The sequence below is a fragment of the Lampetra planeri genome, chromosome 35 (genome assembly GCF_965212315.1).
Source record: "Lampetra planeri chromosome 35, kcLamPlan1.2.h2, whole genome shotgun sequence".
NCBI classification, from domain to species: Eukaryota; Metazoa; Chordata; class Hyperoartia; order Petromyzontiformes; family Petromyzontidae; genus Lampetra; species Lampetra planeri.
This window is the reverse complement of record NC_136141.1, coordinates 4723476-4750094: the sequence shown is the minus strand read 5'-3', so window position 1 is coordinate 4750094 and position 26619 is coordinate 4723476. Positions and strand designations below refer to the sequence as shown.

Here is a 26619-nt window from a genome sequence, read left to right as displayed (position 1 = left end):
GATCGACTCCAGATCAATTTTAGTGACGATTGAACGGAGCGGGACGTTGAAACCGCGCGTCGCGTTCCAGTGTGGATTGGCCGGCGGCAGCCACCGTGAGGCACCAGCGGCAAGGCCCCATCGGTCACCGCGTGGTGCGTTCCAACAAGACGCACACGGCTGGACATTTATTTTTATTCTTAAGCCATTTCAATGCGTGGCACACGAGTAATCAAATCGAGTGGTCATGTGACAAGGCAATACATACAATGTCTATTTTTTTTTAATTAAATAACTTACAAGCATGTGTCAGTCCATTGCTGTTTGAAGGCCTCGCCACTCTTTTGTCAGTCATGGGACTTGTTTCACCATGCTTCATCACACTGGTCGGTTGTGGGGTTGGTGAAGATTGGTAAACTGATAATTATTCATCATAGATTTTTGGGTTAGGCGACATGATGATATGAACAAATTTGTGTTGTTAATACCCTCCACCACCCGACACAGTCTTATTAAATTGTGACGTTGTGTGCAAGCATTTAACGTGGCCAGTTATTGTTATTTTGGCTCACCAGTGAGTTTAGAACAGCTCTCACAACCAACTTTAGCAATTTTATTCGTGAAATTTAGTTTTAAACTACTCCAAAAATCTTCAGGGCAAGATCCACCAAGTCAGGATACAAATTCAGGAAGTCAAAATGTTCTAAACCCTATGTATCAAGAAAACCGATTGTATACTGTATATAAATTCCATGAAGTCATCGTTAATAGAAAAACACCAAAGCGAACAAACCGAGTGTTGTGTAACGTACGCAGTGTGTGGCGTGATTTGTGTGCGCCGTGTGTGTTTGTGTTGGCGTTTCCTTCCGCGCGTCGCTGTCTCGTGTGACTCGGTAGACTTGCTCGAGCCCACGTTGCAGTGAGCCGTCATTAAATCAGGGCCCGGGGTTCGGGCTGCACGACAATCCCCTGCAAGACGCGCCGACTGAGACACGAGGTTTCTGTCTTACGAATTTCCCCTTTTGCGTGCCTTGTTCATTTTACGGGAAGTTGTCACGAGTGCGGGTTCTGCAGTATTTGCAAGGAAACATCCAGCTTTTGAGCATGCATTCTCCAGAGATGTGAACTACCTCACCAGGTATGCAGGAGTCCTGAGTTTGAATCCGGGCCCTGACGCCTATATATTTGGAGTTTACATGTTCTCCCGGTGGTCACGTGGCTTTTTCTTTGGATCCTCCGGTTTTTCTCTCCACATTTTAAAAAGTTTTAGTTGAGTACAAGATGCTCCGGAAAGCAAGACTCACTCCAATATATGGGGAGAACCATCAACGGAATGGGATTCTGATCCACTAGATTAACACCCATTTTCCTCAAGACAAATGCACGCTCTGGATTGTAAGATGCACGCCCAACTTTTGCTTTCAAACGTGGGAGAAAAAAAGTCACGTCTTATTATCTGGAGAATACGGTAATTGAGACCGATGGTGACGCTAATGATCTGTTATGAGTATAGAGCCAGGTTGTCTGATTTATTTTGCTGATTGTTAACCGATTATTAGTCGCTGCATTACCCGACTTCAAATAACACGGAAACAGGGGGGGGGGGGGGAAGTCTCAATCTCTATTTGCCCACATCTGCTGCTGGACGGGAGGTGATGGGTGGGACTTGGCGATGTCATCGGCCTCATCATCAGCCGCATCGCACCGTAAAAGCAGGGCCCAGTAACTCGTCAAGGGAGCGAAAAAGCTCATCCTTTGTAGCTGGCCAATGGCAGAAAGGGGGGGACCTTTCGAAAGAAATCATCCAACTGTTGCGCTCGCATGGCTGACGCCATTAAGCTGCAATGAGTGTTGCCGTGCCGGCGGGTGGTTGCTCTGCGGTGGAGTCACGTGCGAGGGTGGTTGCCAAAACGTTTCTATCGGTGAAGTTTGGCCAGGTGAATTTATTACCTGGATGCATTACGTGGTGGTAGCAGCAGCACTGGACTGCGAGGGATGGCGTCGGCCATCCCTGCGAATATGAAAATCATGTACTTGTAATCACGCTGGCGATACTGCCGTGGTGATTTTCAATCCAGAGGTCGAGAGGTCGCCGGTTTTGAATTGATCTCCTGGCATGGCAGTAACAACAATGGGACAAGTTTCTTAAATCTCTGCTCGTCCTCCATCCAGCCAGCGGGATAAACGGGTACCGCCACAAGGTAGTCGATCGGTAAAGTCACGTGTGGTGGGGTAAAGTGTGGGTTATGCCCACCTCTTCCAGGGCGTCTGGGTCGGTGTAGAAGCGTGGGCCCTATAGCCTCTCGAGGAGCTGCCCATAGTTGGAGGGGCCCTTCCCCATCAGTCGTGTGGCGGGGCAAGAAATTGCAGGGCTGCGCTTTTACCTTGTTACTCAAGCGTGGTGTTTTGCTGCGTGTTTGTGCGTGTGACCCCCACAGGAGAGCGTGCGGTGTTTTTCCAACGCGGCCGAGTTATGGCGCTGCTCCTCTTCATACCGTAGCTGCGTACAGTATTTAATATCCTGTGGATATCTAATAGAGCGTATTTTTCTTAATAGAGCCGTCACATTTCTTTGGAACCGTAGTGCTCAACTATTGTTTGGGCAAGTGAAAGAATTTCACGTGGGATGGTGGCAGAGGGGGGGGTGGTCCTGTTCCAGTTTAACGCACTGTATTTGGGTAAAGAAGAGTGAGGAGGAGGATGTGATGGCGTCGTGGTTTGCGCCCTCAACTGTGAACCTGGGAATCTGATTTTGATTCCTGGTCCTGCCTCGCATCAATCGCCGAGTGATGATATCTGTCCCGGTCATGGGCTCTCTCCCGCTTAAACAACGCAATGGTCAAACAACCCCCCATAGCTGATACGACGTGACCTCCATCTAGCAGTGGATTGAGATGACCCTGTTATATATATATATACATATCGCTATAAAACCGGTAAAGTACTAATAATTTATATTTGGCCATTAATGAGTACTTGCCATTAGGAGTGAGTTGGCTGATGAGCAAATCTTTAAAAACACATTTTTTTCCCCAAGAAGGGGCTAATATACTTTAATTATTATATTTACTTTATTCCATTTCTGCTGTTAATGTTTTAATTTTATTCCATCTGTGCTATGGTGTCATAGCATGAGACAAAAAGTGGTCATTCAGAAATCGTGCAGGGCTATGCCTGCCCCCCCCCACCCCCGGCAGAGAACACCATGGGTAAAGAGATGAAGGGAGATATCGCAGACCCGAGATCACTCCTCGTGACCTCTTGTACCCACTCACTTCCCCACATGGCCCGTCGACAGAGATCAAGGTTCTTTTGTTTGATTGTATACAGTATTTTGTTTAACCAAATGAGAATTCAAGATACATTGCAAGAGTGACCACTGGGGCATTATCCTGCCACTAAGGGGGCGATTATGTCCTGCTGTGCTTGTGATTCCAATTTCGTTATTTGCAGGTAGTTTCGATTTAAAGCTTTCGTGACTGCAGGGATGCATCTTCTTGGTTCTTTCGGTAAAGTCACGTAGAAGGGAAGTAATAAAATAATAAAAATAAAACACAATAAAATAATTCTCACGACGTTTCGGCCACAACGCAAGCAGCCGTCCTCAGATGAAAACGGCTGCTTGCGTTGTGGCCGAAACGTCGTGAGAATTATTTTATTGTGTTTTATTTGTATTATTTTATTACTTCCCTTCTACGTGACTTTACCGAAAGAACCAAGAAGTTGCAGGTAGTTTTTGAAATGGTAAATTTGGAGCGTGACGCCAGGATGCGGCGGCCTACCCGTGCGTTTGACGTCGAGGGTTATTCAACGTCCACTGTGAGAGGGGCAGACAGGGCGTAGTATTACAGCTATTCTACCCCTAGTAATGATCAGGGCAGCTGCTGGAATTGAAGCGTGAACGTCTGCAACAAGCAGCGAACTTTGCAACCTTCTTTGTTAATTTTTATTCAAGAATTATCTGTGATAAATTTCCGTTGGATGTCATAATGACCATGTCATCAGCAAATATAATATCTATAATGTTGTCTCCATTTTATGATCGTCTGTTGTTGGAATACAGTTTTTGGAGAAACATCTTGTAACGTTGCGATGAATCACTTTGGAGAAATGTTGTTACCATGTCTGACTCATCTTCTGCTACGTGTTTATGTTCACGTATTTTTTTTTACTTCATGCAGTTTCATAGCTCTCCCCGCCTTGGAAATTATCCCAATATTTGCTAAATAATTTTTTATTTAGAAAATTCGCTAAACAATTGAAAATATCTTCCAAGCGGGACATGGCCGGGAGAACTCATTGAGGTGCCTGGCTCACCAGGAGAAGGCCATACAGCAAATGAGCTAATTTCCATCTATTTACATCTACACGGGGATAGAGTGTTGCCCCCCTCCATGCACGAGGGTTTTCTCTGGATTCCTCCCACTTGTATAGTCACTCATTAATGAAAACTCAATGCTGGACCCTCCTGAGAAAGAGGTCGACGACTCGGTCTGGCTTTCCTGCAATAATTACAAGACAATAGATGATTGATTATCCGGCAGCTTATGGCGGATGGGGTTGCCGGATTCTCAAAAACGCCAGATAATCACAACAGCGTTTAAAATTGCTTATTTTTGCACATTCTTGTATAACACGTTTCAGGTGTTGCGTCTTTTAAATTTGTTTGCTAGATGGAATTTGCATAAATAAACATAAAAATTGACAATAATAAACACCCTACTGTAAAAAAAGTTAACGGTGTTTACTGTCCAGTACTTACCACTCCAATCTCGAAGATTCTGCATGGGGTGATGATAGGCGGGGTGTAGAATTGGAGGTGGTTATTCAGAGTCTGAATCCAACTCCCATCAGCTGTGATGGAGGATAATGTTGGAAGCCGGATAATCGATTATCTACTGTACATTCGTTATTATTATTAACTATTAATAAAAGTAGGTTGGCTTGGGCAAGACACATGGTTAGAAGGGGGGGTGATGGGCAATGGTTGAGACTCATGGCGATATGACAGCCTTTGGACGGAGTATGCCCAAGGAAATGTTTACTCCATTCTGCCAGCGACGCGGACAACATTCATTGAGAAAACACGAGGGCGGTTACTTGAGGCGTTAAGTGTTGGTGACAGCGTGAGATGCCGCGAATGGGCGGGTGGGTGAGCGGGCATTTGGATTACGTCTACCGGTTACATCGACGGATTACAACCTTGGATTACATCTACGGTTTCCATATCCGTCTCCTCCGCTACGTCTCGAGCTTCGACGCGAGGGCCCCCCATTCCTCCACCTGTCAAGCCCAAATATTAAAATAGCTGCCGTGCCGTGCCTCGGTTGGCTGGCTCTATCCGGCTGGTGCGTATGCATACACATGTATATTTATATCTGTAGAGTCCGTGCATATATATTTACGCGCGCTCCTGCCTGAACGACCACATCGCCGAACGGCTAGAAGCCATCTTCAGATTCTCTTGCGCGGGGCCGAGCGTGAAGGACGCAATGAAGAGGTGTTTCCTGGGCTGTGCGAGGTATGTCGGTCCTCTTTTCGCTGGCATTTTAATCATGTTTGTTGAACTTCTTTCGCACTGTACGTAGCCAACCGTGCTCATAACTAGGAGATATAACTCTGCTTATTCTCATGCAAAGGGCTGGAACGTTGGCGCGGTGGTTATCTCACACGGTGTTATTAACACGGTGAGCCGAGTTTGATTTCCTGGCCATGACAATGGCCAGGTAATTAAAGAAACTCAGTAGGGTTGTTAGTTTTCATTAATTTTCGTTAACCATTATAACGATGGAATGCAAACAAAAATCGCATCTCGGTTTTCAAAACTTCAACAAAACCCGCACTGCCCAGTGTGGTGAGGTGTGGTAAAAAACACATAATTCCATGACCAACCCACCATGGGGGGATGCACTCATCCAGCAGTGGATTAACAAAGGCCTGTGAATCTATCGAATGAAAATGTATTTGTATAATCTAATATCACGACGTCGTGATATTTTTTTATTACTTTTCTATCTACGTGGCTTTGCCGAAAGACCCATAGAATATGTATTCCTGCAGTCACGAAAGCTTTAAGTCAAGTATTTGTATAAGTCGAGTAGCTTACCGTTGTTCAACAACGCAATTGTTTCTCTTTCGTGGCCGCCGCGGGTGCCCGTGTGCTGTGATTATTGACGCTTTGTGTGTTCTGCGGTGCGTTCTTGATTATAACTCTAATCGCGTGAAAGCGGTCACATGTAGCTTACTGCGAATTAAATTCACTGCATTGTGCAACAGAATGTAAGTTGCATTTCTGGCCCATTTCGTGGGTAGGGATGATGAGCTTGTTTGGAAGGGCGTACAAATGTCCCTTCGTCGTCTTAATTGATTTAGCGCACAACCTTTACTCAAATTAACGGCACTTACTGCAATGGATACGTGGATGTGAAAAGCTTTGTTCAGGTACCGCGTTGGCACCAGAGACCGTAAGAAAATCGAATCGCGGTTATTGGCAATCGTGCTTACGCCAGTGCAGTGGCGTAGCTGTCGAGAAGTGTGCAGGCGGTGCAACTGCACCGGGGCCCACGGGCCGGAGGGACCCTGGCGGGCTGTCTATGATGGGGGGGGGAGGAAGGTGGTGGGGCCCATTTTATTCCTTGCATTTGGATCAGTGCCGCTGGTAGTTGTGTTTACCTGGATAATCTAGGGTGGGGAAGCCTGCAAATACTGAGATATTTCGGGTCAAGAGTTGGGTGCAGCAGTGGGCATTGCTGTTGGGACATGAAGTGGTTGGAGTAGTAACTTGTTGTAGGGGGGCTTGTTGATCGTGATGAACTATCTCGTTCTTTGCGTTGCTGCCTCCTTCATGATTAAAGTGATACAAAATTATCAGCCCTTTACCCATTGCCTATCCGCTGCTGGAACGAAGGCCCCCCCATGCCGCGTGAATCATGTGGTGCTATTTGAACTTCATGCCGGTTGGTGCTGATGTATGAAGGTGGACGGCTGCGGGGGGTGGATGACCGCTTCTGATGTCGCTCACGAACTTGTTACACTGTCGCGTTCACTTGCCGACATTTGTTTCATTTGCGTAGGCTGAGTTGGCTTGAGCGCCACGCTCAGTGGGAGCTCGCTCATTTTCTTCCACTCCGCACAGGGTCTGGAACTTCCTCTGCCCCGGCCATCTGTGCCGTTGACTCGACTCTCAGCCCCGGTTTAAGTCCAGTCTCAAGACCTTCCGCTTCTCCCTTGCCTATGACTCACTGCCTCTCTCTCGCTCTCTGAAATGTATATATATCATGAATAAACCAGCGTCTTGGTATGCAGGCTCACTTTGAATCAATGTAAATCCACGTTGTTTTGCATGTCAATCTTCCGAGTTGATGGCTCAGTGCGTGAGTCTGTGGGCTTCTTTGTGAGTCTGCGGGTCTCGTTAGAGTCTATGGACCGATCGACTAAATTTTGAAAATCAAACTCCCCACTGTTTCTGCGCCGTCGCAGATACACGCTGCATATGAATCCATATTTGATTGCAACGTTATTCCACGGAGTAACGAGGGCCGGTAAGGTGGCGTTTAAACTGAGCGAGCGGTGTGGGCGCTTGGGCCTGCCAGAGCGAGACGTGGGGACGAGCGCTCTTCCCCCTCCATCCCAGCTTAAATAGACGCTCCAAGCCTGGGGTGTGTCATTCAGACTCTGTCTTCTCGACAGACCTGTTCTTCACCTGAGGACGGCTGCTTGCGTTGCGGCCGAAACGTCGTGAGAATTATTTTATTATGTTTTATTTTTATTATTTTATCATTTCCATTCTACGTGACTTTACCGAAAGAACCAAGAAGACAGTCGTCTCTTTGACACCAGGCCGGCTTTGCGCCACGGGAGGAAGCATTCTACCCGCAGTGTGTCATCATGTTTATAAATGACAGCATGTGTTGCCGAGGAGGCTGGGTGCAGCTGAGTCAGCGCTCGGGTTGAAAAAAAACCTGCTTTTGGAGTTACACGAAAAATGCTCAAAATTTTCTGTAGCGTGCCACTGATTTTCGTGTCCCGGATCGCAAACATGCAGACGCCCACATACTTGTTGTGGTGCTAATCTTAGATTATTATCAAATAAGACATTTCTGGTGGTGAGCTGTGGTACGGATTGTGCAGTGGAAAGCACACCGAGCGATATGTTTTGTTGACTGTGAGAATCCTAATCAGGTCAATCATGGTAGTGGCAGTGTGTTTCGTGCGATGAGCTTATGAACTTGGCGACCTGAGTTCAATTATGGGATACGGTTAACATCGGTGGCGAGCGATATCGCAACAGAACCAGTCCTGATCCTACACCGCTCCTCCCTTCACCAACCTGCACTGCCAAGCATGGTGAAGTGTGGTTAAACAATATCATCCACTTGACTGGTAAATAGCTTTGGGAGGCCAACAGTGAATCCACAGTATTTTTTTAAAACGACAATGAATTACGATGTGTTTTTAAAAATTGTATATTAATTTAACTTGATTCTTTTGTTGCCTCCGCACGCCGCATTGCTCTTGACATGGCGTTGGGAGATCCTCATCCAGCAGTGGATAGACAAAGAGGGTGCGAATTATCGTCGTGATATTTGAAGACGGTTTGGCAACGGCGTCACGGCCAGGTGGCCAGCCGTAGCAAGGCGATCTGACACCCCCCCCCCCGCGCTGGGCTGTCTGCCTAGCACGCTGTTTCCGTGTGAAGCCAGGCGCGAGATAAATAAGTTCACACCTCACGCCGAGCCTCCTTTAGCCTTCATTGATGAGTCCATTAAAGCCATCGCGACGACGACGACGGCTTGGCGGGTGGAAACAGGTGGCTCCAGTTTGTGTTTCCTCGCGAGCTCCCTGCTGTGCGAGTTCGGGGGGTCGCATGCCTTTTCCGCGTGTCCCCTGGGCAGTTTTACACCCTGGCGGCTTCGTACGTACGTGTGAATCTGAGACTGTAAGCTTCGTCGAGAGAGGGGGGGTGGTCACCGAAATCGTGTTTTAAGGCTTTTTTTTGTGGAATGCCAAAAGCGAATGACGCTCCTTTGCCGGTTTTTGGGGCAGCCTCACTGACATCCACGCAAGCCTCCACACAGGTTATTGAATGGCTTCATAACCTCCTGGTTTATTAACGCACAATTTCAGATTGCCATACGAAAAAATCTGAATCTTTACTTATCCCACAACAATCCGATGAGCTATGAAGCTCTTTTTTTTACAGAAAGAAGTCGTGCCGCTTCCATAAATGAAATGGGAACGGGCCACAGTCTAATTTCTTACCCCCACCATCCCCCCCCTCTTTATTATCTGGCACTTGGACTCTTCTTATCCGTGGGCCCCGGTGCAGTTGCACCGCCTGCACACTCATTAGCTTACGTCACGGAGTGAAGCCGTCTGTTGAGAGCTTTTTGCATTCTCACAGTTGAGCTGGGGATTGTTATTTCAAATGTTCTAAAACACTCACGTGTGTGTGTGTGTCTTTGTGTTTCCCTTCCAGAGATTTTGACTCGCTGGACAAGGACAATGTTTATGAAAACAACAAGCTGGTATGTCAGCTCGCGCACACCCGGGGGGGTGAAGAGAGGCGGTGGGTGTGGGGGGGACTGTGCTGCATGGCCCACACGGGGATTGTTTCCCTCAGTGTTGTGCCACCACGTTCCCCACCGCAAGGCCGCCTGTGTGTGCCTCGTGCGTGGACTGCCCGCCGTGCCGTACTTGTCCACCTCGCCTCCTCTCACAGACTCCAGTGGCCGTGTCAGTCGATTGTGTAAGCCCTCTGTGCGGCCGCCCCTCCAGTTTGAGACTGGAGGCCCCGAGGGGCCTTGTCTGAACCGGTGCCAGCGAACTCGGCCTACGGAACTGTCCTCCGCCGCCGCCACCCCCCACCGCGAATCGATTAAGAGAATTCACTTCTTTTTTGTCTTGTTATCGTTTTCCAGCTCGAGTTGAAAACGTAAATGCGTCCGTTATATCCTTGTGTCTGTTTGCACAAAAGCATGCCGAAGAAGAATCTGGTGACCGTGATTCAAATGTAAATGAATGCTCCTCGCGTAAAATTGCGTTGGCCGTTTGAGACTTTAACTCAACGGCAAAACTTGGCGACAAAAAACCGACGCGGAAAACTATTTAATGGTTTCATTACGCGCGGCGTCATCTCGAAATGTCACACGCCACGTGCTCACCACCCCTCTCCATCACTTGACTCTGTGCGGCATTTCTTAAAGTACACGTTGTGTATGCCTTTGGTTGCAAGTATATGTGTGTGTGTATGCCGCCAGTTGTAAGCATGAGTGTGCGTGTGTGCTGCTGGTTGTGTGTGTGTGTTGATGCGCGCGTGTGCCGCTGGTGTTGCTGCGCAGGCTTTTGAGGTTGCGGAGCGGGAGCTGGGCATCCCGGCGCTGCTCGACCCGAGCGACATGGTGAACATGGCTGTGCCCGACCGGCTCAGCGTACTCACCTACGTGTCGCAGTACCACAACTACTTCTGCGGCAAGCAGACAGGTGCGTCATCGTCCCATCACGGCGGACGCACGCTCAACGCGGCGCGGCAATGCGTAGCCTGGCCCCGGACCTGCAATGCGCGAGCTCGGTGTACACGTGTGCGTGCACAGCTCTGCTCAACACTGCTCGGTTTCCGAGCAGGTAGCATGCTGGGTAAACGGGGCTTGTACCGATTCACTCCGTGGGCGATGTGAACAACTGTCACGATTCAAGGACGATTCTGTGAATGGAATTTGTTTACCTTTACGTATTTGTTGGGGGGTTTTTCCGTACCGCCGACATAAAAACCATTATAAGCAATGTGGACGATACGAACGAGGAGACGAGAAGCAATAGTAAAATTAAACCGCATCGATTCCACCCCCACCCCCTCCCCCGCCCCCACCAAATCGAGACAGCGCATACAATCACTGGTGCCTATTTAAGTCGTGCCATGTTTAGTCCGTACGCGGTGCACGCATGTACTTAGGCGTGCGTGTAGGAAGCTGTTTACTGATCTCGGTCACGATTTACAGCGAGCTCGCGTCTGATTTACAGCACCGCCCTGGCAGCGTTGGCAGCGTTAACGAGCGCCGCTGACTGCCGAGCTGGCGCAGCGGTGATTGCGGACGAATAATGAGCGCGTGCCTGGCTCCGCGCAGCGCATGTGGCGGGCATGTGCGACGTCATGTGACGAGCGGGAATTTCGGCGGCTCCCGAGGAGGAAAAAGAAAAACAACAACGGGAAACCTGACCCGAGTACAGTACGAACTGTACACCCAATTTTTCCGCCCTTGATATTCACGAAACGGCCTCTCCGTCGCTGGCCACGTTGCGCCCGGAGCCTGTGGCCCTACACCAACACGTCTAGAGTCGTGGATTCAAATAGATTATTGTTATTTCGCTCCGCGACGCGTGCACCGAATTGCACGCCTGTGTGAATTTGTGGTTGCCGATTCGTTCGTAAGGCGTGAGTGTAAGTGGTTCGTGCGAACCCTGCAGCTGCTAGAGGCACTCCGTTCACCACAGTTTGGGGGGGAAGATGGGGGGGGGGGGATCCCAATTGATTTCTAGAATCTAACCAGGACCTTGGATCGAGGACATTAATTGAACAGGTGGAGGAGGTTGGGTGCGTCGTCAAAATACACTGCACGCATTTGATGGCGAACGTGAGAATCGATTATTTACATTGAATGAAAATTCTATGCGGCAAAGTGCGTGTGAGGGGATAAGTGTGCAGTGTGTGGAGGGAGAGTTGTTGAGTTTGTGAGGGGAGTATGTGTGAGGGGGAGGAGGATGTACGTGTGAAGGTGAGTGCAAGGTGGTCAGTGTGTGAGAGAGTGTGTATGAGGAGGAGGAGTGAGCTAGGAGAGTGTGAGGCCAGGGTCGGGGTTGCCCTGTGGCCTTGGTTCGGTGTGGGAGTTGTGTCAGGTCTGCCAGGTGCCTGTAGCCACACCTGGCTCCGCTGCCAGCGCGTGTAACCGCTGTTTACTGGAGCGTGGAGGTCACTCGCTAGTCGTGGTGGAGCCTCTGTGTGCGAGCTGTTGTTGGCGGAGGTCAAGAGTGAGGGCAGGAGACTGTGGCATCCTTGTTGTCAACGTTTGTTTTCCACGGTTCCTGTAGGGCTCTGTGTGTGGGATGCGGGGAGTGGGAGTATAGTGGTGAGCACACTTGGCTGTGAGCGCGGCCACTCCCGTTCATGGCTAACATCAATAACGAATATCTGAATCGTCACTGGGCCTCTGCTAGGTTTAATTACCCGTAAATGGCTACCTGGTAAGGTGTGTAAAACGTTACTTCTGGGAAGACAAAGGTGGCTGGGAATGGTGCTAGCCCCACCACCTCCTTGTGATTCATGCCGGCCTTCATAAGCGCTTGCGAACAACACTATCCCTCAACATTATGTGCGTCTGTAAGGGGACCTGTGTCTTTGTTTGTCACCCGATTAGCACTGGGAAGCTGTGAGCCTGGTGCCCGCGTCGCCACGTCGCCGTCGCTCAAACCGATCCGGGACGCGACGGAGGAGGGGGCGACGACGATCGTGGTACAGCTGCCACGCACAGCGCGCACAGCGCGCACAGCACACACATGCGCACGGCACGTTCCTTACGAAATACTCGAGGCCAGATTTCACTTGCTGCGAAATGTTCGTTTTCATCCTGTTTTTTTCTCGTGAAAAAAAATTGCCAGTGTCTCCAATTACCAACATTGAGAGAAATCGCCAAAGCCAAAATGTTTCGGCCGTTTTACCAACACGTGAATCTGCCATTGGAAGGGTTACATCATGGGAGGGGGGCCAGGTCGCTCGAAGGTCAAGAGCACTGAGTCGGCACCGCTGAGATCATCGGTTCCACTCGAGCCCAGCCGCCTGTGATGACACCCGGCGGTTCAAGGGTCGTGAGTTGATGGGCTCAGGCTAGCTACCAATGACTGCGCATTAACACATCACCTTTCAGCTATGACAAGGACAGATATCGGTTTGTGCTGGCATGTCTGTGTGTATGTTGAACTTGTTTTGCACAGTACGTAGCCAACCGTGGTAATCGGAGGTGCGAGGGAAGGACAACAAACTAAACGCAAAAAGCACGAGACAAACATTGCTGTCTGGAGCAGAACGGGTGGGACGGTGGGTCCCCTCGACAAAGCGGTCCAGACATTTCTCAAAGATAGCTCTGTGCCACCCGCTCGCATGGGTTGGTCTCTATCACTGCTCTGTGAGAGATCCTCACAGATGATTTGTCTCGTGACATGGCACCGAAAGTACAGTCGGGGCGAGGCTTCGCTGTATTTTGTTAATGGCAAACGAGAGGCCTGAATGAATAGTCCAGGGAGTGTGGTGGACGTAGGTTTTTGTTCTGTGCCTCGGTGCTGTGCCACGAGGGAGTGCGGCCTGTTATTAGTTACTCGCTTTCAGGTGAGACGGGAGTGTGCGCGGGTCGCGGTGCCCACGTTCAATGAGCCCCTTCATTGCTTCAATGGCGGGGTCCGCCTTGGGCTCCCCCTCGCAGCGGCGAGGGATGAAGGCGGTCATTCCGCTCACGTCGGCTAGTGATCCAGCGTCTACTGGCTCCTTGTGGCTCCTCTGTGACCCCTCACAATGAACCCTGTGTCCATTCACCCTCGCGTGAGTGACGGCCACTGTGCGGTGATTTATTTATATTTTATTTAAAAAAAAAATTCTGCTGCAGAAAAGGCTTCTGAGTTCTATTCAGCAGTTTTTTTTGGAAACTGATATAAGGAGTTATATTTAAGTTTTGAACCCGCACGTGGTTGTCCATTAAAGGTCTGCCGCTGACGTTTGCTCCACTGCCAGACTGCATTGGTCGGCATTTGAAAGGGAAGTGTTTTTCTGGCTCCCATCACGTGATGGTGTTGTGGCGGTTATGCCAGGACTGACATGACCACGGTAACGTCGTGATGCCCATTTAGCTTGGCGATGAACCCCTTGTGTGTGTGTTTATCTTTGAACCCGATAACCACAGTCCAGTTCCCAGCTGTGGATAGCATCAGAGGCTTTCATCCAACATTATAATTATCACGTCTGATGATGAAACTTTGTATGTATGACCCCCTCGTGCGCGCCGTACCGTCCTTCATCGGTGCTTGCTGTCAGTACTTGCCCCAACAATTTGGTGAAGAGTATATGGGAGATCATTGTCTTTATTTACGTGTTGAGGTGGGGCCAGCGTCAGAGGGAGGAACCAGCAGCACCAGCAGCAGCAGCAGCACGGGCCCCAGCTCCAGCACCTGCTGCCTGTGCCAGCGCCACGTGCACCTGGTGCAGCGCTACCTTGTCGACGGAAAGCTCTACCACCGCAACTGCTTCAGGTAGCGGGGCTGCCGTGGGCGGCGCTCTCAGCATCGCGGGCGGTGACGCGTTGGCCCAGTGCTGGCGTGTTCGCTCGAAGCCAGAGGCGGCAGCCCTGGTTATTTTCTGACCGTTTAAAATACACGACGCGCCGTCTGCTTAACGCGCAGCGGACGTTAAAGATGCCGTGACGCCAATTTCGCAAGCGCGCGGGCCGGGCCGTTGCATGCCAGGGTCATGGTCCAAAATTACTAAGTTGGTATTATACACAGCAGTCATCGCCCCTGTACTCTGATGGCTTGACAGGACCCTCCAGAAAACGAGTCGTGGGTAAACAGGTGTATTAATAGTAATAATAATCGTCGCAGAAGGTTTCCTGGCTGAATTTGGGAGCTAAATACGACGTCTCGGACAGAGGCAGCACCTCTGATAACTTGGGTTCAAATTCAGGTTCCAGCCATTCGTGATTAGTGCAGTTTGTCAAGTGTAGTGAGTTGTTGATCTCAGCCAGGGTTGCTGTGATCTGGCGATTACGAACATATGTCGTATTGTACACAAGATCCGCAATTAGCGTATATCATTCACTACATCTTTGCACCAGTTTTTTTTTACATCTCGTGTCCTGATCAAATGTCAGCAACGTGAAAAGTGCCTTTTATTGTCAGTTCCCTAAGAACACACATCTCAGTAGTTGCATTCACGGGTAGTTCTCCCCTCTTCTGGTCTTGTGAGATATCTGATACGTTCTGGATTTTGTACCTCCAAGGTGGCAACCCTAGGTAAGGTGGGTAGTCGCACATGATTGTGTGTGACGCATGATTGTGTGTGACGTATGATTGTGTGTGACACATGATTGTGTGTGACGTATGATTGTGTGTGACGTATGATTGTGTGTGACGCATGATTGTGTGTGATACAGTCACACATGATTGTGTGATTGTGTATGGGTACTCCCAGCTCTTCCAAGATGTCTGGACAGCTAGCTTGGAAGAAGAATAGTCAAAATACCCTCTAGAAGGGCTGTCCAGAGCTCCCTGCAGGGGAGGAGGGCCTTACACATGCAGTGATGAGAGCAAAGATTTGAAGGGCCTCAACCAGAGGTCGCAACTGGGTACCCGATACCCGTACCCTACCCGATACCCGGCTACCCGTACCCGGCCAGGTATGGGTACGGGTACCCGTTTGCGACCCTGGTGCGGCCGGGTACGGGTACGAGTAGGCCGTGAGTCACTGGTGAGTAACCGTTTGTCACTCATTTCGGGTAGGGTACGGGTAGGGAACGGGTACCCGTACCCGGCCGGGTACGGGTACACATTTGCGACCCTGGTGCGGCCGGGTACGGGTAAGGAATCAAAACCCGTTTGCGACCTCTGGCCTCAACTTTGCCTCTTACAGTCGATGTTCGTACCGTCACTTGTTTGACTTTGCTGAGTCCGACACATGTTCCTCCGTTGCCATGTATGTGCTGCGTGCTATAAACGTTCAACTTCAAACGGGTGTGCTCGTGTATTTGCGTGATCAAGCGTGGTGCTATTTGTGTGTGCGCTGGCTATAAGATGCTCGCTGGTGAAAGTGTTTTTCATCATCATCATCATCTTCTTCTATAGCCATGGCTTGTCAATTGCTGGATAAACGCCCCCTCATGCTGCTGTAATCTCTCACCGTCCCAAGATGCAGTGGTCCATTTAACTCTTGCACGCGAGCTGATTTCATTGCTCCGTCTCCGGGGTGGATGTCCTCTCAGGCGTTTTCTCTCCTTTGACTGCCACTCCAGCATTCATCTCAACCACCTGTGCCGTCACCCATTGTATTAGTGCAATATCTCTAATTTCATCATTATCATCACCGTTATTGTTAACGTCGGTTTTAAATGGAGGTTGGAGTGCTTTTCGCATATTTATGTATGTTGAACTTCTTTCGCACTGTACGTAGCCAACCGTGCTAATCGGAGGTGTGGGGAAAAACAGCAAAATAAACTTTGACTCCTTGCCACAGCAAGTGTGGGCGGGCCTCAGCTGACAAATCTCTGCCTCTTTCTTCGTGTGCAGGTGCAAGGACTGCTGTAACACGCTGCTGCCCGGCACTTACAAGATGGGCGCAGACCCCGGGACCTTCGTGTGCACGCACCACCGCACGCCCAGCCACCTGTCCCGGCGGCCGCCATCTGTCCGCCCACCCCGACCGCCTCAACCACCCGCCGACGTCAAGTCCCCCGACTCAGGCCCCAAATCGGATCCCAAATCGGATCCCACATCGGAGACCAAAGACGCCGAAATGAGGAGCAGCAGCAGCAGCGACAGCAAGGTAGACGTGGACCCGAGCCGGCCTCGTCCCGATGGTCTGGCTGACACCCGCGGCCCCGAAGGAGCAGAATTATCCCAAAACCACGGCTCGGAGTGGCCTTCCCACACCAGAGCGGAGTCTCCGACGGACCCAGAAAGCGCTTGCCGCTTTAACGGCGATGGTAGAGGAGAACGGAGCGGAGGGGAGGAGGGCGTCGGAGGCAAGGAGGCGGAGAGCACCACCACCACCACCACCCCCCCCACCGTGAATGGAGTGCAGGCACCGCTGGCGAGCGAGCCGGACGCCCAAGGGTTAGAGGAGGCATGCGGAAGATCGTTTGCCGCGACAGCGGGAGGAGAAAAGGGGGGCGAGGCGGGCGATCGTAGCACGCAGCCCGCCGAGGACGAGGCCGCCACACCCGGCGGACCGGAGATGACGGCGTCCGTCGGAGAGATGTCTGGCGGTTTTCCCGAGGCGGCGTCGAGCGGCGAGGCTGATTCCGGCACGGCCGAACAGAACCGTTCGGCGGCGGAGGAGAGGAGCGAAGGGGAGGGCGCCGCGGAAGGCCACGGGCACGCCTCCGTCCCCACCCCCGCCCCCAGGAGGAACACGGAGACGCCGTCCCCCGGCACGCGGCCTGTGCCAAAACCACGGGGCCACGCGGCGGAACAAACAGGTAAATGGTTTTGGGGTTCGGCGCAAATCGAGAGACACGCATTGGGCAGAAAAATGCCTGCAGGCTGTGGAATAATAATAATTAGATTAATGTACGAAATGGTTTTTCATTATTATCTTGGCAACCAAGGTTGTCCTGCTGGATCCTAGAATGATCTTGGTGGTCTAAACCAGGGTTGTTGTGTGCATTGTAGACATACAGTGCCTTGTACGGTTCAGATGAACGTCGCGTTTAACTGCCAACACGTCCCCAGAAGCTGCACACACACAGTGGGGACGTGCATCCTGGGGAAAACAAGAGGCCATTTATTCGCTTAGATCCTTTATCATTATTTTTGCTCGTAAAAAAAATGCTATAGATGAGACAGTCATGCATAGGCAGAGGAAAAGGTGAAGGTCTTGACCCTGGGAGTAATTAGGAGCCGAGAAGTTGGCAGCACGGGTATCTGGTAGAGGGGGATTTCAGTCTGTGAGGCACGGCCACTGTGGGTGTCGTGGTGTCTGCCAAACAGCCCCGGCGTGTTTTGAAACAGCTACAAGACACGCACCACATTTTATACAAAAATCCTGCTGTTTTTGAGTCTTGCTTTTTTTCCCTCTCCCTTCAGTAAGTAGATATAATTGTTGATTGTGCCGTTGACTGTAGGCTCAGTGTCGGGTCGGTGGCGGGTAGTTGCGTAGATTTAATTTAACATCAGCGCCGTATAACTCCCGTATCTTATCTGTATTCTAACCAACAACCACGGGGAACCATTTGCTAGTAGGGCACCCCCAGGGTCAAAACTGTGGCCGTGTGACCCTGGACTGCGACCTCCCACCGAGCAGATCGGCGCACAATCGATCGGCGAGGGGAGCAGATGCAGCGCGTTAGCGCGAGCGCCGCCTTCACGCGTGTTTTCTGTCTATCTTCTTGGTTCTTTCGGTAAAGTCACGTAGAAGGCAAATAATAAAATAATAAAAATTAAACGTAATAAAATAAAATTCTCACGACGTTTCGGCCACAACGCAAGCAGCCGTCCTCGGGTGAAGAACAGGGCTGTCGGAAAGACAGCGTTCCTGCAGTCACGAAAGCTTTAAATCGAAATTTTCTGTGTACGTTCAGGCTCGACGGCGGCGCTTCCCGTGCCGCGACCCCGCAGCATGGCGGCGCCCGTCTCCCCGCCGTGGTTGTCCCTGGTGGGGGCCGAGTCCCGCAAGCGGCCCGCGCCGCCCCCTCCTCCTCCGCGCCCACCTGGCCTCAACGCTGGCGTCAGGAGCCCCAAGCCGGCGCTTCCCGGGAAACCCGCTTCCTTTCGCGCCGCGCGCCCACCGGCGGCGACGTCGGAGCGCAACCCGGAGCCGTCCGGCGAGGCGCGACTCCGACGCGAGGACAAGAGGCAAGAGGCCTCGTGGTACAACCCTTTCGAGGAGGACGACGACGACGATAAAGGCGACGAGAAGGGGACCGTCAAGGAAACGGAAAAGTCCGAACACAGCGAGGCGGCCGCCGAAAATGGGGACGCGGCGACGGGGTCGGAAGGTTTGGGAAGCGGATCAGACCTCGCAACGGGCGAGGTCGGCGTGAGCTCGCAGGAGGACGGGGAGACGGGGAACCTCAAAGTGGCCGACCACCCTTGGTACCGCATCACGCCGACCGGGAGCCCGCAGACTCGGAAACGGGTCGCACCTGCAGCACCCGGTACGCCCGGCGCAGTCGCAAAACCCTGTTTCACGAGCATTCGTGGTTTTTCCTGTTTGGGTCTCTGTGGGTTAAACCGGAGTCCGTAGCGAAATCTCTCGCAAATGACGGGGTTACGCTCAAAACTTGGCACAGACAGATTGAAGAATCCTCTTCTATGATGTTACATTTAACTCTCGATTATACGTGGGCTGATTAACCCGGGTTGCAGATTGGCCATGCTTTGGGCAAAATAAATAATGTGTCTTTGCATGCGAGTTGTGTTTACTGTAAGCTGCCCCTCACTAGTAATACAAACACACGGATGTCTTGCCCCCCCCCATTTTATTCAGATAAATGCATATTCTTTGGGTCTTTTGGTAAAGTCACGTAGATATGTTCAAAGAAAATAACAAAAAATTACGACGTTTCGATCGCAACACAAGTGGCCGTCATCAGGAAAAGGGGGTTGGCTTCTAAAGGCAAACTGTTTATAAATGTTGAGCCCAAGTGTCAGCAGCATGGGCGGGGTAGCTCATGTTGATGTAAGGGATTAAAAACGGTGTGCCCCAGCATGTAGGGAGGGGGGGGGTGTAAGAGGTGATGGTAGTAGTGGGCAATGATGGTGCTGGTGGTGGGTTTCCACCAATTAAAGGGCTGCCAGGTAATCATTGCAGCTCGCGTGAGACACTCATACTGGTGACGGTGGAGGTTGCCGCTGGAGGTTATGGAAGTGCCCACTACTACCATCACCTCTTACAGCGCCCTACATCACCTTCTCGCACCTGTTTACGTGGCTTTACAGAATGACCCAAAGAATATGAATTCCTGCGGTCATGAAAGTTTTAAGTCAAGATAAATGCATGTTTCACATTCTCGGCGTTTTTATGTTGGACACCCCTCCACCACATTGCTCCGGGTAACTGAGAGTTGACCGTGCCCCCTGGTGACTCGCTATGCTTTTCAACAGGGAAGCGATTGCCCGGGTGCTCTTCCCAGCCGTCGACGCCGCCGACCGCGCGCTCGCTAGCACGGGGACCGCCCCCCCCCAGGCCCCGGTCCACAGAGCCCCCGCTCACGGCCTCCGAGACGTCGCTGAGCGTCGCTCGTTGTGTAGCCGAGCCCGCGGGCCCCTCCAAACCCTGCAGCCAATCGCAACCGGCGCTGTCCGCGCCGGCCGACGCTGCCACCGCCCCCATCGAGGCGCCGCCACCCGTCGCGGCCGCGGCCGCCCCCTCGGCAGGGGACTCCCCCGAGATCCCGCAGTACGAGGTCAAACCCGCAGCGGCGGACTCGCCGGACGGGGCGCCGGACGGGGCCCCGCCCACGAGCGACGCCCCACCCATGAGCGACGCCCCGCCCACGAGCGACGCCCCGCCCGCACCGTCGCAGGCCACACCCCCTCCTCGCCCGGCCACGTCCCCCGGCCTGCTGGTGGCCAATGGGACCTTGAGCGCGGCTGCAAGCCCCGCTCACTCGACGGGAGACACGCCCCCTCCTCGCCCGGCCACCGCCCCCACGCGGCTGCCACCCCAGCCTCCTGGCACGCCCAGCGCCCAGCAGAAGGTCAGGGACGCCCCTGTCCGTGTTAAGCCGTCAGTCCTTCTTGTGGCTCTCGCCGTTGTGCTGTACAGCTCGCCGATGTGTGTTTCTGGTTGCACTGTGCATTGTTGTGCATAATAATGATAATATATATAATGGTTTACTTGTGTCTCCAGGAAAGCCACTCTTATTCCAAGCAGGTCCTGCATTAGGTTATTTTTTTTTAAAGTGTCTGACAACATTGTGTGTTTATAATGCATGTGGAATGAAACAGGAGTACCCAGGAAAAGAACATACACACACATACACGCAAGGGGGCAACGCTATATCCCAGTACAGATTTAAACAGATGGCAATTCGTCCACTTGCTGTACTGCCTTCTGGCGAGCCAGGGTATCGCTCCGCAATGCCTACGGGAAGGGAGTTTCACAACATTTGTGCGATCCACCAACCTCTACAGCACTCCACATTCCGCTCCACGTGCTGGAAGCTTCTTCAGGAGCTGAATTCTGCAGTTCCTGAAGAAGCTCCCAGCACGTATGAGCGAAACGTCGGGCATCGTGCCAAACGACATGGTGGGGCACCACCTGAAAGCGCGCGTAACTGCCCTGTTTCTGAAAGTAACTTGCCAAAGGGGTTTTAATCAACTTGTGTAATCTGACCAACACAATTGTATTTACTCTTAAAGCCTTTTGACCAAATCACCTGGGAATGTGCCTATAGTCTCATCAGATCTCAGACGCTAAGCCGGTCTTAGCCTGGATAGTGCTTCATTGGGTGACAACCATTCACAGCTAGTTGCTATAGGCTGCTGATGATACTGTTGTGGGGTTATGTAGTGGACAGCAGCAGATGGCAGTGCAGCACAATCCAGTGTTGTACTGTGCTTCTAAGCCCCCTCTATCTTTGCTGCCCGCCTTCCCATACCGGCTCTGACCAGCGTGGCGAAGTATGGTCAAACAGCCCCCCACGACCCAGCAGTGGATTGTAATGTGTTTACTGTAGGAAGCGCAAAAAGTAGCTGCAGGCACTGTAAAACAATTCTCGCTGCGCAAATGCACGGAAATCCGCGGAACCCCGCTGTGTACCGTTCTCCTTTGCAAGGCTAGGCAGCCCCGACAAAGTGGGAGAAACCCGTGTTACTTTTCACAGAATTCAGCTGTTTGTCAGGAATGTGGTGGTGGCGGCGGGTCAGTCTCCACGTGGTCTGAGCGGCTCTGGGGTTCGGTCGGATGTCCCGAGGGCCACGTAAAGCTGCCGGCGTTTTCCCCACTCGGTCCGCCGTCGGGAGTGACGGGTTGGTGTCTACGCCGCTGCTTTTCTCATTATTGTGATCTCACCCCGTCTGGCCTCGCTTGTCTTTCGCTGCCCCCCCCCCTCCCCCCTCCGCGTGACCCCCTCCCAGACGATCTGCAAGGAAAATCCCTTCGACAGGAAGCCGCTCGTTACATCCTCCTCCCCGTCAGCTGCTCCGGCTCAGAGAAAATCCCGGAACGGACCCAAGCCGCGCCGGCCCCCGGCTCCGGGGCACGGCTTCCCCATTATCAAACGCAAGGTGCGATCTCTCGGCCACTCTCGCCATAGAACTTCCACGTTTGTTTTTTTCGCGGCGCGTATTGAATCGCGTTCCAACATCGCACCTCCGATTGGCACGGTTAGCTACGTGCGATGCAAAAAGAAGTTCGACTTGCATACGTACATGCATAGTGCACGGCGGCCTTTGGAACGGTTACGAATCGCTCGCAGTGCGACTGCGGGTCACCGATCTGAAACCACGAACCACACGGCGATGCCGCTGACCGCTTCCACATTCCGCCGTGAGCGTTTCAGATATCCGTCGGGCCGATACTCCCGCAACATTTAGTCGATCGGCAGGTCGCGTGTGGTGGTGGGGGTAAAGTGTGGGTGCTCCCCACCTCTTCCAAAAACGTCTGGTCAGCATGGAAGAGTAGGCCAATTTTTACCCTCTCTTACGAGTTGAAGCCCTTCCACCGGCAGTGGTGAAAACAAGTCATCGCGTACGCCGTCCCCGGGGCCACTGGGCTCTGGCGTGAACTTCCCGACATCGCCAATCAACTCCCCCCCCCCCCCCCACCGTATGGAAGACGAAGCGCTGTGTCTTGCGTTGCCCTTCCGTTTGTGCCTGAGGTTGCATTGCGTCGTTCGCTTCTGGATTCGCTGTCCGTTGAAGCGAGCTACGTGCCGTGTGGTTTTTTATTTAGTATTTTTCAGCTTGCTGCGAGCCAAGGTTAGGCTAACCCTTTAGTGTGGGGATGCTGTTTTACTCTCGGCCATCTGTAAGATTACAAAGTCATAATTATTTGTAATTTATAGCCCCCTTTGTGAGCCCACATTTCCTACTCATGTGATCGGTTGGCCACTAAATTTTCCATTATTCTGTTCTCAATGACCTTGATGAACGGCACGTGGCGGGCGCAATAAGAGGGGGGGCGAATTAGTCCCCATAGGTCTTCCCGTCGGTCGTATCGCTCTCTCTCCGCATAGCAGGGTGACCGAGCGAGGCATCGGTCCGTGAGCGAGGCGTTTCATCAAACGTCACGTTCCACAACATCGCCAACCAATTGAGCGTGATGTATCTGTCGAGAGAGAGACGGCATCGAAAAACACGCCGGCCTATGTGTGGACCAAGGGGCAGCGGTTATGCAGGGGCAGGCCAGGATCGGAATTACGAATGAAAGAGGTGACAAGAGGTGAAAGTTAGAGTGTATGTGAGGAGAGCTGAACTCGACGAAAGTAGCATACCGGTTTACCTAAAGAAGACTTTTTTTTAGTTTATAATTGATATTCTTAGCCATAATTATAAGCCAGAGAGTTTCTAATCGGTATATAACTTGGTAGATATGCTGATAATTATCGATGTTGGTGAGATGTGTGTACACACACACACATAACTGTGGCTATAAGATGTTTTACGACTTTGATCGTTACTGTTTCAGATGTGTACACACACACACATATCACTGAATATGAGATTTATTATGACTTTGATGGCTACTGTTTGATGATGGGTGGTGTTGACTTTTTGGGCCTTTGTGCCCCATCCTCAGTAACCGTGTTTTATTAAATACGGTAAGTCCTCGCTTAACACGTCGCTGTGTTCACGCTTGAATAAGTCCTCGCTTAACACGTCGCTGTGTTCACGCTGGAACGTGTTTGCGCTGCAGCTCGCGTCTTCCATTCGGGGACACTTTCTGCACGACGCGGATCGCGCCCCGTGATAACGCGGAACCCGTAACTGTCACAATTCTGGAATGTCACCATTATAACTCGGTTTCTGTATGAATGCATGCATGCTGAACTCGTTTCGCACCGTACGTAGCCAACCGTGCGAATGGGTGGTGCTGCCCGATGACGAACTACTTTCTTGAGCTGCACGGCTGAGCGGTACAGCGATACAGTACGCAGGAAGATACAGTAAAGCGGCAGCGTACCCTCAGTTATTTGTCCCGCCATCTTACCGTGTGTGTGCGTGCGTCGTGACTCGCCGGACTTTACCGTGACGTCATTTATGGGCTAATCGTTTTTATTCAACGCGTTTTTCGCTTTCCGCGGCACTTTTCAAGAACGCATCTACCACGTCCAGGCGACCTCACTGGTGGCTTAGTTTAGCTCGCGAGCAGCTGGCACCAACTTGTGTGTGTGTGTGTGCGTGTGTGTGTGTGTGTCTGTGTGTGTGCGTGCGTGCGTGTGTGTGTATGTGTGTGTGTATGTGGGTGTATGTGTGTGTGTGTATGTGTGTGTATGTATGCGTGTGTGTGTGTGTATGTGTGTGTGCGGTGTGCGTGCGTGCGTGTGTGTGTGTGCGCGCACAGGTCCAGTCCGGGGAGCCGGTACCAGAGGAGGAGATCCAGAGCGAGCTGGAGCGCATCGCTAGGCAGCTGGACCGGCTGGAGCGACAGGGCGTTGCCATGGAAACCAGCTTGCGCCAGGCGGACGGAGGTGGGTGTGCCTGTGTTCCTGCCCACCGAAACGGCGATGCGAGAAAGGCTCTGAACTTGTAGATGCCAAACTTGGGCTCTCACGAGTGTTAAACCTTGTCGAAAATTAATTGGGATTTTATGGTAAGGAAAACCTAAATGGCTCTCTTGGTACGTGATGTCACATCAGGCTGGCAATACAACAGTTACTCCCGTTATATGCAACGGTGATATTCTTAACCGTGGTAAAACCACTCGCCTGCTTGGCACGTGAATCTGATCTGAACTGTCATGTGGAACTCCTGCACGCATCTGGCTCTCCACAAAAAAATAAAATGTTTTAAATGTTATACTTCTCCTAAGACATCTGGCCAGCGTGGAAGAGAAGGCCAAGTACCCTCTAGAGCTCCCTCTAGTGGAGGCCCGTCCGCAAGCGGTGTTGCGTAGCAAAGAATGTCCGGGCTGTCCCTTGACCCTCTACCTTTGAGGACACACTGTATGTACGTACGAGAGCCATTCACATTTTGGGTCGTGCCGTCCGTCAACTGCCTCCTTAACTTTACTCACCCGGGCGGTACCCTCATCAACACGCCCAAACGCTGACTCCCTGCACCTCCCCACCACCACCTCTGTCTCCCTACCACCCCGGCTACCAACTCGCCCTCCCACACGTCTGACACCGCGTTACCCGCAGCACTGTACGAGATTTTCTTTGAAAAAAATTCCAACTGGATTGCGATTCTCAGAAAAAATATTTGTAACGAAATAAAATCCAGCCCAGTGAGCCAAAGTTTCCTCCTCCACGAACCCCCCCCCCACCACCACTGCTGTGTACCCCCAACCTCTGGTGATTCCTTGCGTTATGGGAACCACATGCTCGCGGCATCTGACTCTGTCGGTAACCACGAGGGTCGCGGCGATTCTACGATAAATCTCATACGTCACCGATAAAGGCGCAGCCCTGCAATTGCTCGCTCGTGCCTCTGCTGGCAGAAGGGACTCCCTGAGGGGGAGCTCCAGACACACGCGGAACTGTGCGGCATGAGCGAAAATCCGCGCAGTGGCCACTGCTTTGCTCGCTCTGCGTTCAGAGACGCGGCTTTGATGTGTGACATGTGTTTTGTATCAGCGGGGCGGTTGCTTCCATTTGTGGGGAACGGAGCACGCTTATTTATTTTTTATCTTCCGTATATTTCACTACTTTTAATCGCTGGTAGCTGGAGGGGGGCTGCTGCATTGTAGGGTTTTACCCTTGCCTCTGTTGTTTGAAGGTCATGGGTTTGAAACCAGCTTCAGCCGCCAGACTGTTTGTTTGTGTTCTGCCCGAATGTGCCATGTGAACTGGGTGTGATTGTGTAATGTGCCCCGTGCCACAACACAGAACCGCAGTCTTTCTCTTGAATGGCCACTTGTAGTATCGCCTCCTGTAATTAACGCATTGTCTTTTGTTACAGCAGCCTCCCAATTGGCCGCTGCAATTGGGTGGAACCCACCGTGGAGAGGTTGCGTCGACTCCAACTTATTCACTGTGTTCTTAAGCGCGCGACGAACCCCGGCAAATTGAGTCCGTTTCCAGGCCACAGCCAACATTAGTGGTCCTGGTCCACCCTTAGGCCGACTCGGCCTTAAATGAGTAGCGGGTACGGTGCGTTTTTTTTTTCTTCCGGCCACACCACCCACTCGCCCGCCAATCCCAACCTTAACGTGCGCTCGCCAACGGCGCTTGTCTGAAAACACCGCACGTTGGGCGGGGTGGTGGATCTTTGTCTTTGTAGATGAGGGCGAGAATCCGATGATCACAGACTGGTTCAAGTTGATCCACGAGAAGCACCTGCTTCTGCGCCAGGAATCTGAGCTCATCTACATGTGAGTATACCCGCCGTGCGGGGTGGGGGCCTCCCCCCACAACTGGTTGCTCTTTGCTTGTCGCCGTCTGCAGGACTCGTTATTCAGATTAGCGATTGCCCTCTTGGCGGTTCCCTCCGGCGATGCGGTGCAGGAAGGGCTGCTTATTTCATGCGGGCCTGATGAGGTGGGGGGGGGGGGTGTGCACAGTGGGTCCGTCCGTTCCAGAGCACCGGGCTCGGAGGGGCCCTGCGTTTTGCATGGACGCGTTTACTTTATTTTTTGTACCGCACGTGGCAAGCTGGAGGAGCTTCCCAGTCGGCATGCAGCATCAACCGTGTTGTTTAAAGGGAGACCCATCCAGCAGCTCGGAGAGATGGCGGAACGCCACGGTGAATGTCAAACCAACCTTGAGCAGACGTAAAGACAGA

General features: G+C 51.8%; 1 protein-coding gene across 2 annotated transcripts in view; it reads left to right on the top strand.

Annotated features, from left to right (window-relative positions):
• Positions 1 to 26619, top strand: part of LOC144730313 (MICAL-like protein 1) — a 40676-nt gene that overhangs the window by 5940 nt on the left and 8117 nt on the right. The window contains exons 1-11 of one of the 2 annotated variants that reach the window (XM_078611034.1): positions 5401 to 5500; positions 9458 to 9506; positions 10320 to 10461; positions 12390 to 12484; positions 14117 to 14268; positions 16297 to 17207; positions 18309 to 18884; positions 19834 to 20429; positions 21811 to 21960; positions 24239 to 24365; positions 26119 to 26209. In XM_078611034.1, coding sequence (XP_078467160.1) covers positions 5472 to 5500; positions 9458 to 9506; positions 10320 to 10461; positions 12390 to 12484; positions 14117 to 14268; positions 16297 to 17207; positions 18309 to 18884; positions 19834 to 20429; positions 21811 to 21960; positions 24239 to 24365; positions 26119 to 26209 — 2918 coding nt within the window. In that variant the 5' untranslated portion in view covers positions 5401 to 5471. Of the gene's footprint in view, positions 1 to 5400; positions 5501 to 9457; positions 9507 to 10319; positions 10462 to 12389; positions 12485 to 14116; positions 14269 to 16296; positions 17208 to 18308; positions 18885 to 19833; positions 20430 to 21810; positions 21961 to 24238; positions 24366 to 26118; positions 26210 to 26619 lie in introns of those variants that run through there. The other variant, XM_078611033.1, reaches the window with a different exon arrangement.